This window comes from Poecile atricapillus, chromosome 8 (genome assembly GCF_030490865.1).
Source record: "Poecile atricapillus isolate bPoeAtr1 chromosome 8, bPoeAtr1.hap1, whole genome shotgun sequence".
Taxonomy (NCBI): Eukaryota; Metazoa; Chordata; class Aves; order Passeriformes; family Paridae; genus Poecile; species Poecile atricapillus.
The window spans coordinates 26,277,244-26,291,946 of record NC_081256.1 but is presented as its reverse complement, the minus strand read 5'-3'; the positions used below and the strand labels follow the sequence as shown (position 1 = coordinate 26,291,946).

The window sequence follows — 14,703 nt, the reverse complement described above, 5'->3', positions numbered from 1 at the left end:
ACCCTGCTCAGGGCTCTTTGCTCTCACCTGTCCTGGCAGGTGGAGGCTGCCCTCCAGGAGAGCTCCCCAGTGAAGTTCCAGTGCATTTGGGTTGGGTCAGGAAGGGCTGAGGGCAGCTGCTGTCGTTTCTGGGTGGTGTTTCCCTCAACAGGGTGCAGAGACAGGAGCTGAATCTCTGGTGAGAGGCAGAACCCCCTCAGTTCTCACAGCAACAGGCTCGTCCCCGTGGCTGCCACGGCTGTGTTGCCTTGACAGCAAACAAGCAAAGCTGAAGGAATCACTAAAAATAATGCAAATAATCCAGAGAGCTCTGCAGCCCAGCCCCTGCTGGGTTCTGCCCAGGCTGTCCCTGCGCAGCTGCAGCTGCAGTTTGTGCTGTGGCTGTGACCTGGCTGGGGTAAAACGTGTTCCCAGGGAGGGCTGGGGGGCTGCAGGGGACCTGCTGCCCCTGGGACACCCCCTGCAGCTGGACAGGGACCTTTTATTCCCTGTAAAACTCCTCCTTGGAGCTGCATCCTGGCTCTGGGCACGGTGTCTGCCGAGCTCTGTCACCATCCTTGAGCCCCTGGGCTGTTCCCTCCTGGAGCTGGGCAGCGCCTCCGTGCTCTTGGTTAGGTCAGAGAGGTTGAATATTGAACATTTTAGGCATAAACTATTGCACTATGAATCAAAATGTCTTATTGGAGTGGAGTCTGTGCCCCTGAGCCCCCGTGCTGTGTGCTGTAGCCCTGCTGGGCTGTTCTTGGGAAGGTTGCTGTGCTCATCCCAGCAGTTCTGGTGTTTCTGTGGAATCCCTGTGTACTGGACAGCCAGAGTGGAGAGAAACATCCTACTCTGTTCACATTTCTTAAAAAAACAGTTCTATTTAGCACCTAGTTTACAAACTAATACCTGTAGCTGCCCCATTGTTCACCTGGAGTTGTCAGTAAAACATGTCAGCAATTAGAGGAATTTGTATCGGGGGCACTCCCCATCAGTCTCAATTTTTAACATTTTTCTGCTTGTGAAATGATAAAGTACTGTGAGCCTTAATTTTTATCCACAAATAAAAATATTATGTTTGAACCTTGGTGTGACTGTTTTTTTATTATTTTTAAGGGCTAGTGTGCAAAAGCTCTATTACGAATGGGAGTGTATTTTGGGTTGAACAGGCTGTTTTTATGGATGTAATTGATTTAAATGTTTGTTGAAGAGCCCCTTTATAATTGGGATATTTCTCTTGGTTTGGGATACAGAGATCAGTATAAAGCTGCTTGCAGGATTTCTTCCATTTAATTTTATTTAGGATGAAAAAAAACCCTTTGTGGGGTAAATGGAGCTTTGGGGAGAGCCAAGTTGGAATTGTGGGTTAATTAAGGAGAAGGGTGTGTGCTCCTCACAGGGCCCTGGCTCATGTGGGGTTTCTGCCCAGGAATGAAGTTCTGGAGCAGCTTTTATCCCCTGGAAATGCTTCCAGCGCTGCTCTTGTGGTAATTTTGGACAGTTTGGGCAGGTGACCTGGGAGAAGTCACTGCCAAGGGCTCAGCTTCTCCTTCCAGGGCTGGAGCTGCCCTGGCCGTGGGGGTTTTGTGGTGTGGAGGGGGGAAATGGGAGTGCAGGAGGAGTGGGTCGGGTTTGGGGGGTTCCAGAGGAAAAGAGGAGGTTTAGAGGAAAAGAGGAGGTTTCTGGGTGGGCACTGGAGCTCTGCCCAGCTGCTCCTGGGCACTGTCAGTGGCAGGGCTGCAGACAAAACTGTGCCAGGGGTGCCAGCAGGCAGCCAGGCTGTGCAGGGGAGCCAGCAGCACACACCCCCAGCTCGGAGGTGATTGGGGCTGATCTCTGCTCTGCAGAGCTGGGGTTTATTTTTAGTGCCCGTGTGGTGCTGATTGCCATGGCAATGCCACGGCAGCGCGGGCTCCAGGGCTGCGCCGCGCTGGGGACCGGGCTCCTGGCCTGGAGGGACAGCTCCTGTCCCCTGCCTGCTCCCTGGGGTGGGGACAGCTCCCAGCCAGAGCCCCAGCTCTGGAAACCAAACACAATCCTCCTGGCCAGGAACGGGATCTGCTCTGAACAAACATTCTGAATTCATCCCGGGAGCCTCACCTGCTCAGCAGGGACTCACCTGCTCAGGACCATGGCCAGGAGCTGTTCTGAGCCCATCCTGAGACCTTCACCTGCTCAGGAACATGGCCAAGAACTATTCTGAGCCCACCCCTGGAGCCCTCACCTGCTCAGGAGCACGGCCAGAAACTGTTCTGAGCCCATCCTGTGAGCCCTCACCTGCTCAGGAACACGGCCAGGAGCTGTTCTGAGCCCTCACCTGCTCAGGAACATGGCCAGGAGCTGTTCTGAGCCCTCACCTGCTCAGGAACATGGCCAGGAGCTGTTCTGAGCCCTCACCTGCTCAGGAACATGGCCAGGAGCTGTTCTGAGCCCTCACCTGCTCAGGAGCACGGCCAGGAGCTGTTCTGAGCCCTCACCTGCTCAGGAACATGGCCAGGAGCTGTTCTGAGCCCTCACCTGCTCAGGAACATGGCCAGGAGCTGTTCTGAGCCCACCCCAGGAGCCCTCACCTGCCCAGCAGGGACTCACCTGCTCAGCTACAGCTGCTCAGCCTTTGCTCTGGAATTCTTGCAGAAAAGGAAAGACCACGTGTGTGGTTCTGCACCTTCTCGTGCTGTTTGAGCAGGTCAGGGATCATCAGGCTCAAAGGGCTCCTTCAGCCCCAGCACAGCCACGTGCCTCCAGAGAGCTCTGAGTGCCTGGATTCTCCTTGGCCTTGGAAAACTTTCCCCTTTCTCATCTCGGGTTGTTTGGTCACTGCTTGGTGCAACTCAGAGCAAGCCCAGAAGAGCTGCTCATGAGTGACCTCCCTGAACTCAGCAAAGAGGGAAAAACAGAGTTAATTAACATACCCAGGAATTTTCCTCCTCACTTGGGTGTGCTGGGACTGGCCTTTGGCCCTCCAATCACATCTAGAAATTATTGGAGAGGATAAAAGGCTGGAGAGAGCCACTTGCAGTTGAGATTTTAATTTCAGCAGATTGGCTCACTGGAGGCTGCTGTGACCCGCTGCCCTTCAGGGAGGCAGCTGGGAACTCTCCCAGGGGCTGCCCCTGGGGTTTGGGTGCCCAGGTGGACTCCATGGTGTCAGAGCTCTTTTGGAAGCTGGCTGGCTCCAGGATGCCGTGCTGGGGGAGCAGGTTTGCTGAGGATGGCCAGGGACAAAGCTGCTGGCAGAGCAGAGGTTCATACACCACTGCATCTGAGCTGCCAGAGCTGGGTGAGCCACTTAAACCCAATTAAACACCTTAATGAATCTTTTCCCGATGGGATTTCAATTACCTGGAGCAGAGGAGAGCTGGGAGCAGCAGAGCCTGAGCTAATTGGATCAGGAGGTGGGAATGACCGTGCTCCTGTGGGACCAAACCCGTTCATTTGTGTAGGGATCACTGACAGCAACATCCCAAACCCGTCTGTGCCTGGGCAGGGCTGCTGTTCTGCTCCAGCCTCTGAGCAGGATCCTCCAGGAGATTCCCTGCTCCTGCTCCTGCTCCTGCTCCTGTTCCTGCTCCTGTCCCTGCTCCTGCTCCTGCTCCTCCTCTCCTGTCCCTGCTCCTGTCCCTGCTCCTGTCCCTGCTCCTGTCCCTGCTCCTGTCCCTGCTCCTGTCCCTGTCCCTGTCCCTGCTCCTGTCCCTGCTCCTGTCCCTGTCCCTGCTCCTGTCCCTGCTCCTGTCCCTGCTCCTGCTCCTGTTCCTGCTCCTGTCCCTGTCCCTGCTCCTGTCCCTGCTCCTGCTCCTGTCCCTGTCCCTGCTCCTGTCCCTGTCCCTGCTCCTGTCCCTGCTCCTGCTCCTGTTCCTGCTCCTGCTCCTGCTCCTGCACCTGCTCCTGTCCCTGTCCCTGCTCCTGTCCCTGCTCCTGCTCCTGTCCCTGCTCCTGTTTCTGCTCCTCTCCTGTCCCTGCTCCTGCTCCTGTCCCTGCTCCTGTCCCTGCTCCTGCTCCTGTCCCTGTCCCTGTCCCTGCTCCTGCTCCTCTCCCTGCTCCTGTCCCTGCTCCTGCTCCTGTCCCTGCTCCTGCTCCTGTCCCTGCTCCTCTCCCTGCTCCTGTCCCTGCTCCTGCTCCTGCTCCTGCTCCTGCTCCCGTCCCTGCTCCTGCTCCTGTTCCTGCTCCTGCTCCTGCTCCTGCTCCTGTTCCTGTCCCTGTCCCTGTCCCTGCTCCTGTTCCTGCTCCTGCTCCTGCTCCTGCTCCCGTCCCTGCTCCTGCTCCTGTTCCTGCTCCTGCTCCTGTTCCTGCTCCTGCTCCTGTCCCTGTCCCTGTCCCTGCTCTCCTGTCCCTGTCCCTGTCCCTGCTCCTGCTCCCCTGCTCCTGCTCCCCCAGCAGAAAGCAGCTGCTGCAGGGGGTTTAGAGCTCCTCTTGCTCCCATCTGAGCACGGGAGGTTTGGCTAAAAGGGGCTGAGGCAGAGGAACGGGGATGAGTCCCGAGCTCTGCTCCCGGGGGCTGCAGGTTCTCATTTCTGTTCTGATTTCAAAGCAGCGCTGGGGGTTTGGAGCTGCTCCAGGCCCTCCCCTGGCCCCGGGAGCCGCGCTGGATTCCCGGGAATGCCGAGCCCTGCACCCCGAGATTCCCATGGGGGACAGGAGAGGGGAGACCCTGGGACACCCTTAATTATTAATTAATAATTAATATATATTAATGCATAATATATTTTTATATTTAATATACTAAATAATGAATATATTAATATATTTCATATTTAATATATTAATATATATTAAATATATAATATATTAATATATTATATATTTATATATTTGATATACTAAATAATATATATTAATATACATTATATATATTAATTCTATTTATATAAAAATAAATAAAATATATAAATAAAATCAATCAATAAAATCAATCAATAATATATTAAAATATTATATATATTATATTAATATTATATATGATATTAATATATATAATATTAATATATATAGTATACAAGATAATTAATATAATAATCAGTTACAATTCATAATGAGCTACAGGTAGAGAGCTCCTAAACATGATTCCATATGTTTATACAGTGTACAGGCAAGTTAGAAATTAATAATTTTATTATATGTTACTTTAATAAAATCAAAATATAAAAATAAAATATAGAAATAAAAATAAAAAGTAAAAATAATAAAAATAAAAATAAAAATAAAAATAAAAATAAAAATAAAAATAAAATATGTTTGCCTAGAAAAAGGATTATAAAAGGAATGTCTGGGGTGGGTTTGGGGTGGGTTTGGGGTGGGTTTGGGGTGGGTTTGGGGTGGGTTTGGGGTGGGTTTGGGGTTGGTTTGGGGTGGGTTTGGGGTGGGTTTGGGGTTGGTTTGGGGTGGGTTTGGGGTTGGTTTGGGGTGGGTTTGGGGTGGGTTTGGGGTGGGTTTGGGGTTGGTTTGGGGTGGGTTTGGGGTGGGTTTGGGGTGGGTTTGGGGTGGGTTTGGGGTTGGTTTGGGGTGGGGTTTGGGGTGGGTTTGGGGTGGGTTTGGGGTGGGGTTTGGGGTGGGTTTGGGGTGGGGTTTGGGGTGGGTTTGGGGTGGGGTTTGGGGTGGGGTTTGGGGTGGGGTTTCAGGTGGGGTTTGGGGTGGGTTTGGGGTGGGTTTGGGGTGTGTTTGGGGTGGGTTTGGGGTGGGTTTGGGGTGGGTTTGTCCCCCCAGGACCCCACCTGTGGCTCTGGGAGCCGAGGATTCCAGGATCAATATTTCACAGCAGCTTTGCTTTCAGGAAATCAATCGTCCTGCAATTTTTATAAGGTGAGCAGGGCTCTCCTTACGTGCTGAGCCACAGAATCTCCCGGACACCAAAAACACCCGAGAGCCGCAGCAGGAACGTGACGGGCACACAATGGCCAGCAGTGGCCAACGATGGCCACCAATGGCCACCAATGGTCAACAGTGGCCCAACAATGGCCAACAGTGACCCAACAATGGCCAACAATGGCCAGCAGGCCAGTGCCAATCAGCAGCAGCTGCACCGTTCCCCTCACCTGCAGCCCCGCTGACACCTCTCAGAGCTGGGACAGCGGCCGGGAGCCGTGCTGGAGGGGATCAGGAACACGGCGGGCTGAGGAAGCCCCGTGTGCCTTTGGGGCAGCCCTCTGAGAGCTTTATTTGAATTTTGGTGAGGACCTTCCACGTGGGAGGACCTGAAGGACGCTCTGAGGCTCCAGCCCGTGTCCCTGTAATGTGAGTGGGTGTTGCTTCCCTGCTCAGGGCTGCTTTAAAGGCTTCTGGAGCTGCTGGAAACCTTTTCCTTCCTCTGGAGCACTTTAAGGATAAACACATCAGATCAGGCACAGAACTAGAATGCTTTAACAGCTCAAAGTTTGAGTCGTTTTTCCAGAGTTTTGCAAAGCTTCCAGTGAATATTTTAGTGCCCTGTCCGCTCAATAGGTCGGACAGCAGCAGTTCTTGTTGGAGGTAAATTTTGTAGGACTAATTCCAAAGGTGATGGAACTGCATTTTGGAAAAGCAGCCAAAAAGGGTTCGTTTTGTCCTGGGAGCCCTCTGGAAGCACGGTGAGCTCCCGGGGGTGCCGAGAGCCCGGCTGAGGGCAAAGGGGGGATCCAAACCCTCCTGGGGGGCTCTGGGGGGTAAGGCAGGGCCAGCGGGCCCAGCCTGGAGCCTGGGAGCCTTGGGATGGATGTTGGGAAGAGGCTGGGGGAGCCTCCAGCCCCGGGATCTGCAAGGCTGGGGTGGGAGAAGCGCCCCGAGCTGGTGCCAGAGCTGCTGGGGTGGGACAGTGCCCCAGAGCCCCCGATCCTCCTTCACCTCCATCCCGGGGATCCTTCCATGCAGCCGCGACCCCCGGGACAGCCCGCGGGGCACGGGGGGTGCCGCCTCTGCTTTGGGGTGATTACGGTGCTTTTGAGGCAATGCCTTTCAAATGCCACCGTCTTTGCGGGGTTTTGTGCGGCGGCTCTCCCGGCACACGGCTGTGCCCGTGCTCCCAAAGTGGCTGCTGTGATTAGAGCTGTAATCTCTGTATCAGCTTTTACATTTCAGACCGGAGAGGGGAATTAATGCCATTCCGCTCTCTGCCCTTCCAAACATCTTCCAAACACCGCCCGGGAGCGCTCGGAACTTCCTTCTCATCCTAAGGGTGACCAAATCCCCAGATTCCTGCAGATCCCTCGGAGGATGGAAGTTCCTGCTGGATGGGGCCACCCGAGGAGCTGCAGGAGGAGGAGGAGGAGGAGGAGGAGGAGGAGGAGGAGGAGGAGGAGGAGGAGGAGGAGGGAAGCGATGGGCACGGGGATGCTCCGGGCTGCAATTTGCCCGGGCCAGCCCACGTGGGCGAGGGTTCGCCCTCAAGGTGACACGTGTGACTTCACCTCCGATGTTTACGGCTTTTCCAGAAGGCTCCAGCGAGAGCCCCGCTCCGTGCAGGGGCCCCGGAGCCGCTACAGATGTTTCCATGAGAAGGTCGCAGCTCTTCTTTCTGGTTAAGCCCCGCAGCCACGTCTCTAATTACAGCTCTGTGGCCGCCGTGGGGTTACAGAGGGAGAAGGAGAGCTCTGAAATCGCTCCCATGATTTGAGGGCACCGAGGCAGGAGGAGAAATGCTGGCGGCACGCACCGGGACCGTGGGGGGGAAGAGCTCCGATGAGTCCCTGAAGCTGAGGAAGCAGTCGGTGCTGTCCCTGGGCAGCCGGGACAGAGCCCTGAAGAGCTCGGCCGAGAGCAGCAAGGAGGGCCGGGCTCGGCCGGGGCAGGGCCAGCAGCGAGCCCGGCGCCTGGCGCTGCTGCGGGAGCTGGAGATGAACTGGTACCTGCGGCTGTGCGAGCTGTCCCACGAGTTCACCATCGCCTACACCACCGGCATGCCCCACAGGTACGTGCCCTGCTCCTCCCGGGACACCAATCACAGCGGCAGCGGCAGCGATAACCATCGTAGCCCTAGGAATAAGAACAGAAAGCTCTTCGGCTTTGGAAGTCTGATTTTTGTGGTTACTCGTGCTCTACAGAGCTGAATATCCTGCAAACTTGTCTCTGGATTCCCCTAACTTCCCCAGCCAAGCTGTGCTTGCTGAGTTTTGTTTCTCCTTTGCCCGAGCCGCTGTGTTTTTGTTCGAATAGAGCTGAAAAGTGGCTGCTGTGGAGCAGGGACCGTGTGGGTGGCAGGAGGGTCCCCGTGTCCCCTCCCTGGCCGGGCAGCCCCGGCAGGGAAACCGGCACTCGCTGCATCTCTCGTCCCATCGGGCTTAAATGTCGCAGCCTTCAGAATCTGATCTTGCTCCTTTAAAAAAATATAAGGGGATCTTGGTATTAGTGGAAATTAGACGTGCGAGTCTCTAATCTCCCGTGCGGGGTCAGACCCTCGGTGAAATCGGAACCTCGGCAGGAGCTGATGTGTCCCAGAGCCGGGAGCGCCTCCGGGCAGCGCTGGGAGCGGCTGGGAGGGACAGGAGCGCTCCTCCACCCCTCCTGGAGCTTTCCTTCACCCCTCCTGGAGCTTTCCTTCACCCCTCCTGGAGCTTTCCTTCATCCCTCCTGGGGCTTTCTTTCATCCCTCCTGGGGCTTTCCTTCACCTCTCCTGGAGCTTTCCTTCATCCCTCCTGGAGCTTTCTTTCATCCCTCCTGGGGCTTTCCTTCATCCCTCCTGGAGCTTTCCTTCACCCCTCCTGGAGCTTTCTTTCATCCTTCCTGGGGCTTTCTTTCATCCCTCCTGGAGCTTTCCTTCATCCCTCCTGGAGCTTTCCTTCACCCCTCCTGGGCTTTTCTTCACCTCTCCTGGGGCATTTCCTCCACCTCTCCTGGGACATTTTCTTCACCCCTCCTGGGCTTTCCTTCACCCCTCCTGGGCTTTTCTTCACCTCTCGTGGGGTTTTCCTTCACCCCTCCTGGGGTTTTCCTTCACCTCTCCCGGGGTTTTCCTCCACCTCACTTCGGTAGCAGCCGGGATTCCGGCCGAGAATCGTCCGAGATCTTCCCTAATCCCAGGCAGGGTGGGGATGCCTGCAGTGCCCTGCACAAACCGAGCTCTTGCAGATGTGCTTGGATAAGAAATGAATTAGAATGTCACAGCAATAAAAATTAGGAGTGGGATGAGTGAAAGGAAAAGGAAGTAAAAGGGATCAAGTGGGTATTAATGCAGGAATGTTCACAAGCACCTGAAGGGAGCCCGAGGGGTCTGAGGGGGCAGATCCTGGCTCTGGTGCCTGTGGCTGGCACCCAGGGGCTCGAACAGCACCGTAAAAACAAAGTGCTGGGGAATAACTTTTGGGAGAAGTAACTTTCTAAAGATGCTGATCCACACAAACCCTGATCCTCCAGCAAAAGCCTCGTGTCCAAAAAACTCAGAGAAGCTTGTAGAAGTATTTCTTAGAGCTGGCTCACCTGGCATTGGGGATGAGCTGGGGCTGGCAGAGGTAAAACCAAGGGCAGCTGCAGCAGAGATCACAGGTACAGCCCTGGAGCTGCACTGCAGGGAGGAAATGATGGTCCCTGCGAGGAGCAGCCTCGGGACAGGGCAGGGACAGCCCTGGGACACCTCAGCTGCCCTCCCTTGAGTGTCCCAGGGCTGCAGAGAGCTGGGTTGAACCCCCCTGCACCCCCCTTGGGATCAGCACTGTGAGAACAGGACCCCCATCCTTGGGCAGGACCCTGCCCAGGCCACCCAGGGCCACCCACGCCCTGATGTGACAGTCACACAAGAGGAGTAACGGGGTAATCCCACTGCTCCTGCCAAACTCCCCTCTGTGACATTGAATTATGAGCTTTTCAAATATATTCTGGGGTTGGGATCAGTCTTTCTTTATCTGCTTTGAAAGATTTAAGGATTAGTTGAGTTCATGATACATCCATCACTTGATTATTTAACTTATTTTTCTAATGTATTTGGGGCTGAAATGGGGTGAGTTTTTAAAATAGAAGAGTCTCAGACATCTGCCTCAGTGTCATGAACCAGACCTTGGCAGGATTGTTTACTGTGGCCAGAAAAGGTCACTGTGGCCCTTCTGGGTGCTGCAGGGATCAACACCATAAAATCCATCCCTGGACTGTTCAAGGCCAGCTTGGACAGGGCTTGGGCAACCTGGAGTAGTGGAAGGTGTCCCTTCCCATGGCAGGGGAGTTTGGAATAAGATGGTCTTTGATGTCCTTTCCAACCCAAACCATTCTGTGAGTCTTTGAACCAGAACCTCTCTCTGTTTGCTGTTCAGCAGTGTGAAATCAGTGTTAACATCATCATTTAACTCTCGTGGATTGTCACAGCTCGGGAGGCTGCAGATGCCAGGGAAGTTCCCAGAGCAGGTAACCCCAGCCATGAGAGCTGTGACAAAACAAGAGACGCCTGCAGAGTTCATCCAGCCAGCCCAGGGCCTGAAATAGACCCTGTGAGAGTATTTGGTTTATGTTTATTGGCCTTGGATTGAATCCCAAGCAAATATTTCTCATTATCTAAATATAAGGCCTGGGAAATGGGGTCAGAGCTCTATTCCCACCAGCAGCCCTCATCCCCCAGAGTGCCAGACCAGGGGCAAAACCAGATCACTGATCTCAGCCAAAATCCATCCTGGGCATGGAGCAAAAGGGACAGGTTGTAGGGACACAGAGAATGTCTGGGAGAGGAGCCCCAGCCCCTTGGAGCGAAGCTGAATGTGTGTGACCTGTTCTCTTGAAACTCTCAGCTGGGTCTTTCTCTTCCAGTCACAGAATCGTGGGATGGTCTGGGTTGGAAGGGTGAAAGTCCATCCCATCCCACCCCTGCCATGGGCAGGGACACCTTCACTGGACCAGTGCTCCAAGCCCTGGCCAGCCTGGCCTGGAGCTCTTCCAGGACAGGGAAAATCACACTGAATTTTCCAGCTTAGGTCCTGAACCCTGAGACCCTCACCCTCCTCGTGGAGCACATGGTCTGAGAGCCCAGAAACCTGGCTGGGTTCAGGATGGGAAATATGTGAATTTTGGGTTTGAAAGGGTGTCCAGGGGAAGGGGAGCTGGAACAGCCTGGGACTGGGATGGTGGGTGGAGAGACATCGGTGGCCTTATTCCAGCAATTGTTCTTGTGCTTTGCTTCCAAAGAGGTTCCCTTTAAAAGGATGACATCCTGTATGGAAAGCCTACAAGTTCTCTCTGCTTCTAAGAAAAGCAAATTTTCTTTGAAACATTTTGCTTTCCCAAGAGGTTGATCTTTGCCCGTAGCTGGTCTGAGCTTAAAATTGAAATAAGGCCCCATGGCTGGTATTTTTCTGGCTCCAGCACCTTGTGTCCCAGCTGGGTGGGGAAATTTGAGGACAATGTCCAGGGACCAGGAGAAATGGCAAAGGGCTTTGTGCCACCGTGCTGCTGGGCCAGCTGGGCACCCTCAGAGCAAGCTGGGGTTAGAGAAGGGGAACTGAGCCCCCAGTGCTGGGGGGATGAAATGGGAGAGTGTCCCAAGGCATCCCAGGAGTGGAGCTGTGGCAGGAGTGATCCCTGGGCTGGCAGGAGCACTGCTGTCCCTGAGAGAGATCCTCTCACTCACTGGGGCTGGAAACTCTCCACCCTTTGATGAGAAATCCCTCTGCTCCTTCTGAAGGTCCTAATCCCACATTGCAGCTACATTGGAAAAGGTTGGTGTCCTTTTCAGGACAGGAAAATCCCCATTTATCTTGTTTCTCTCTAATTCTGCACTTCCCATGCTGTTGGTCCATGCAGACACGATTTAGAGCTCGTGTCCTCACTGAGGAGCACAGGGCTGGGCTCACAGTGCTCCCAGGAAGGGCTGAGCCCTGTTTGAAGTGTCCTCCACAGATTGTCCTGCCCAGGTCCATGGACACATCCTGGCCCTGATGAGCCCAAAAAGCAGCACCCAAAGGTGACAGCAATGTTCATCTCTGTGTTCTGCTGCACCAGAACGTGCCCAGCCCGGGGGAGAAACCTGCCAAGAGCTTGGGGAGAAAATTTCTGTAGGGTATGGATGGAGAGGGAGTTTCAAAGCCATAGAAAAATGTAATTAATGAGAGGCTGTGGGACTGGGCTGTGGCTGCAGGAGCCCCCTGCACACAGCTTCAGCCACCTCTGTTCCTTGGCTCAGTGAGTGGAGCATCCCTCCTTCAGCAGAGCCATCACTCATGGGGAAATAAAGCATGTGCTTAATTTCTGGTGAAGCTGATGGATTCGAGCCTCTGCTCCATTTTAAGTGTGTACATTTTTCACAGCTGACAGAAGCAGCTGTAACTTACTGCGCTTCCCACGTTTCCAGAGATTTATCCTGTGGGAGAGGGGCTGGGCAGAGGGCTCTGCTGAGGGCAGGGATGCTCCTGCACTCCCCACCTGCTGCTTCCAAAGGGATTTTCTCTTCCAGAGGTACAGGGACTCTTCTATCTGACTGTGAGCTTGGACATTTTCTCTTTCTTCCTCTGCCTCCAGGATGTTTCTTCAGCTCTCCATGGGTCCAGAACAGCCAGCACAGTAGAACCTCCTTTTTTATTAAGATTTATTCAATTACTCGTGAGAAGTAATGAATTGTGAAAAGAAACACTTACTAAACACTCGTCAGCTGGTTCATTTACAGGCTGATCAGTTCTTTTCCCTTTCATTGCTTCAGCCAGTGCAGCACAGTTCATCTGCTGCAGAACACCCCAAAGAGCAGCAGAGCGTGAGCCTGGCTCGTTTCTGATGACAGCAGAATTTCTCTCAGATGAAACACCATTTACAAAGCAATTTTGGTGTTCTCCAAGGAGGTGTTCATGGCACAGCTCCTTTCCTGCACACTTTGCTGGGCTCTGGCTGTGAAAGCTCCCAATGTTCTGCTCCTTCCTGATCCCAGCAGGGTCTGGGAGCTCAGGCAGCTGCGCTCCGAGGGCCTGGGGGGGAAATCTTATAGGAGTAGATGTGTCTGCAAGAGCACCCAGGCAGCTCTTGCAAAACATGCTGCTGGCAAATGTTGGGGTGGAAAGTATTTATGGAGGTCACAGAGTCCCCAGGCGCTGCTGGATTAACCCATGCTGGGATGGGCTCTGCATTCCTCTTTTATCTATTTTATGTTAGCTGAGGTTCTGTTCCAGGAGGGAGAATTCTTCCCAGAGCACAGAACTCCCTGGCAAACCCATCTCACTCGGCTTGGGGTGTCCTGCAGAACCCCCTGAGCTCCTGCATCCCACACAGAGAGCCCTGTCCTCTTCCTGCTGCTTTTCTTGGGTGAGCAACAAACTAAAACCTGGGAATTGTGAAACTTTCATGCAGAGATTGGCCAGCAGGCAGCCCTTTGTAGGATGCTCCTTTTCCTTACTCCTTTTCCCTTTCTCCTTCCCCATTTTCCCTCTTTTCCCTTCTCCCTTTCCTGGTTGAGATGGGAACTGTGAGGAGCTGACACCCAAACCTTTGGCCATTTCCAGTGGATTCAGCAGCCTGGGCAAGCAGAGGGGTCCGAGGGATGGGATTGTCCCTGCACCAGGCGATTAAACAGGATTTTGGCTTAGGGAAAAGATGATGGACAGGGATTACAGATGTGTTTAAATCAGGAGCAGCCTGTAGCCAGTCACTCACCGTCTCCCACATGGCAGGAACTGGGGCAGGGGGGAGAAAAGGACGTTTTGTACAATGGGTTTGAGCTCAGGAATCCCTTTCCCAGGCTCTTGGAGTGGAACTGGGGAGCTCCCTGACACGGGAGGGTGTGTGGGTGCTGGAAGCTCCAGCAGGGTGAAGATGTTATCAGGGATCAGCCAAAGTGTTGAACACCAAGGGGGGATTTCACCCCAAGCAAGCAGAGCCCCCCTTACACCCCTGCAGAGCCACCCCAGAAAAAGGGAATTTGGGAATGATCCCTTTGCCATGGCTGCTCTTCCAGGCTTCCTTAGTGAGGCCCATTTTGTGCATTGAAGCTTTAAAATATCTAATCTTTAAATGGCAAAATATAGGAAGGCTCTTGATGGGGTCCTGTAATCCTGCTCTGTAATCCTGTCCTCATCTGCTCTGTCCTGAGTGCTGCTGCATTATATTTATTGGGATATATCTTACAGCCTAAATGTTTTCCCTGTTTCCTGTGCAGATTGATCCATAGAGCTGTGTCCTTTTGTTAATAGTCAGTGTCAGGCATCCTAAGTGGTTTTTTAGTCTTTTTTAGTCTGTTCAAACTCCACAGCGCTCCCTGGTACAGGACACTTCCCCATGTCTGCCCTTCTTCCCGCTGATTTCAGTTCCTTGGGTTTTGTGTGATTTTTGCAGGATCCTCTCCCTGCCCATGGATGAGCTTTAAGGTCCCTCCCAAGCCAAACCATTCCATGGTGGTTCCCTAAAAACCTCACCGAGCCCAGCCAGGCTCAGTGTGCTGCTGCTTCCAGGGTAATTCCCACCTTTCTGTGGGAAGTTCCCGTGCTGTGGGTGCTCTGTTTTGTGGGGAAAACAAAGCAGATTTTCCCCTCCCCATCAGTAAATTCCAGCCCACCCCCAGCTGCTCCGGCCCCTGCCCAGCAGGAATTTGCACTTTTGCTGCTTTTCCCCCAGAGCTGCTGCTCCTGTGGCAGAGTTTGGGATATTCCAGGCTGTATTTATAGACAGGTTTGGAGGCTGCAGTCTGGGATGAAACTCAGCCCACGTGCTCCTGGTTAAAAGAGGTTTTATCCGGAGTCTTTGGGCTGACTTTGGGATCTGCTGAGAAAGGGATGCTGCCGGATGCTGCGCCGACACAAGATGCTGAGCAGGGAGCGAATCTGGGAGCAAAACCTTCTCCCGTGGCTTGCAGCTTTATTTCA

General features: G+C 53.6%; 1 protein-coding gene across 1 annotated transcript in view; it reads left to right on the top strand.

Moving 5' to 3' along the window:
* Window positions 1-7,358: 7,358 nt before the first annotated feature.
* The window catches only part of KCNAB1 (potassium voltage-gated channel subfamily A regulatory beta subunit 1), a 59,133-nt gene continuing 51,788 nt past the window's right edge, over window positions 7,359-14,703 (top strand). The window contains exon 1 of the mRNA XM_058843782.1: window positions 7,359-7,858. Within this exon, the coding sequence (XP_058699765.1) occupies window positions 7,587-7,858 (272 nt within the window). The 5' untranslated portion in view covers window positions 7,359-7,586. The remainder of the gene's footprint in view (window positions 7,859-14,703) is intronic.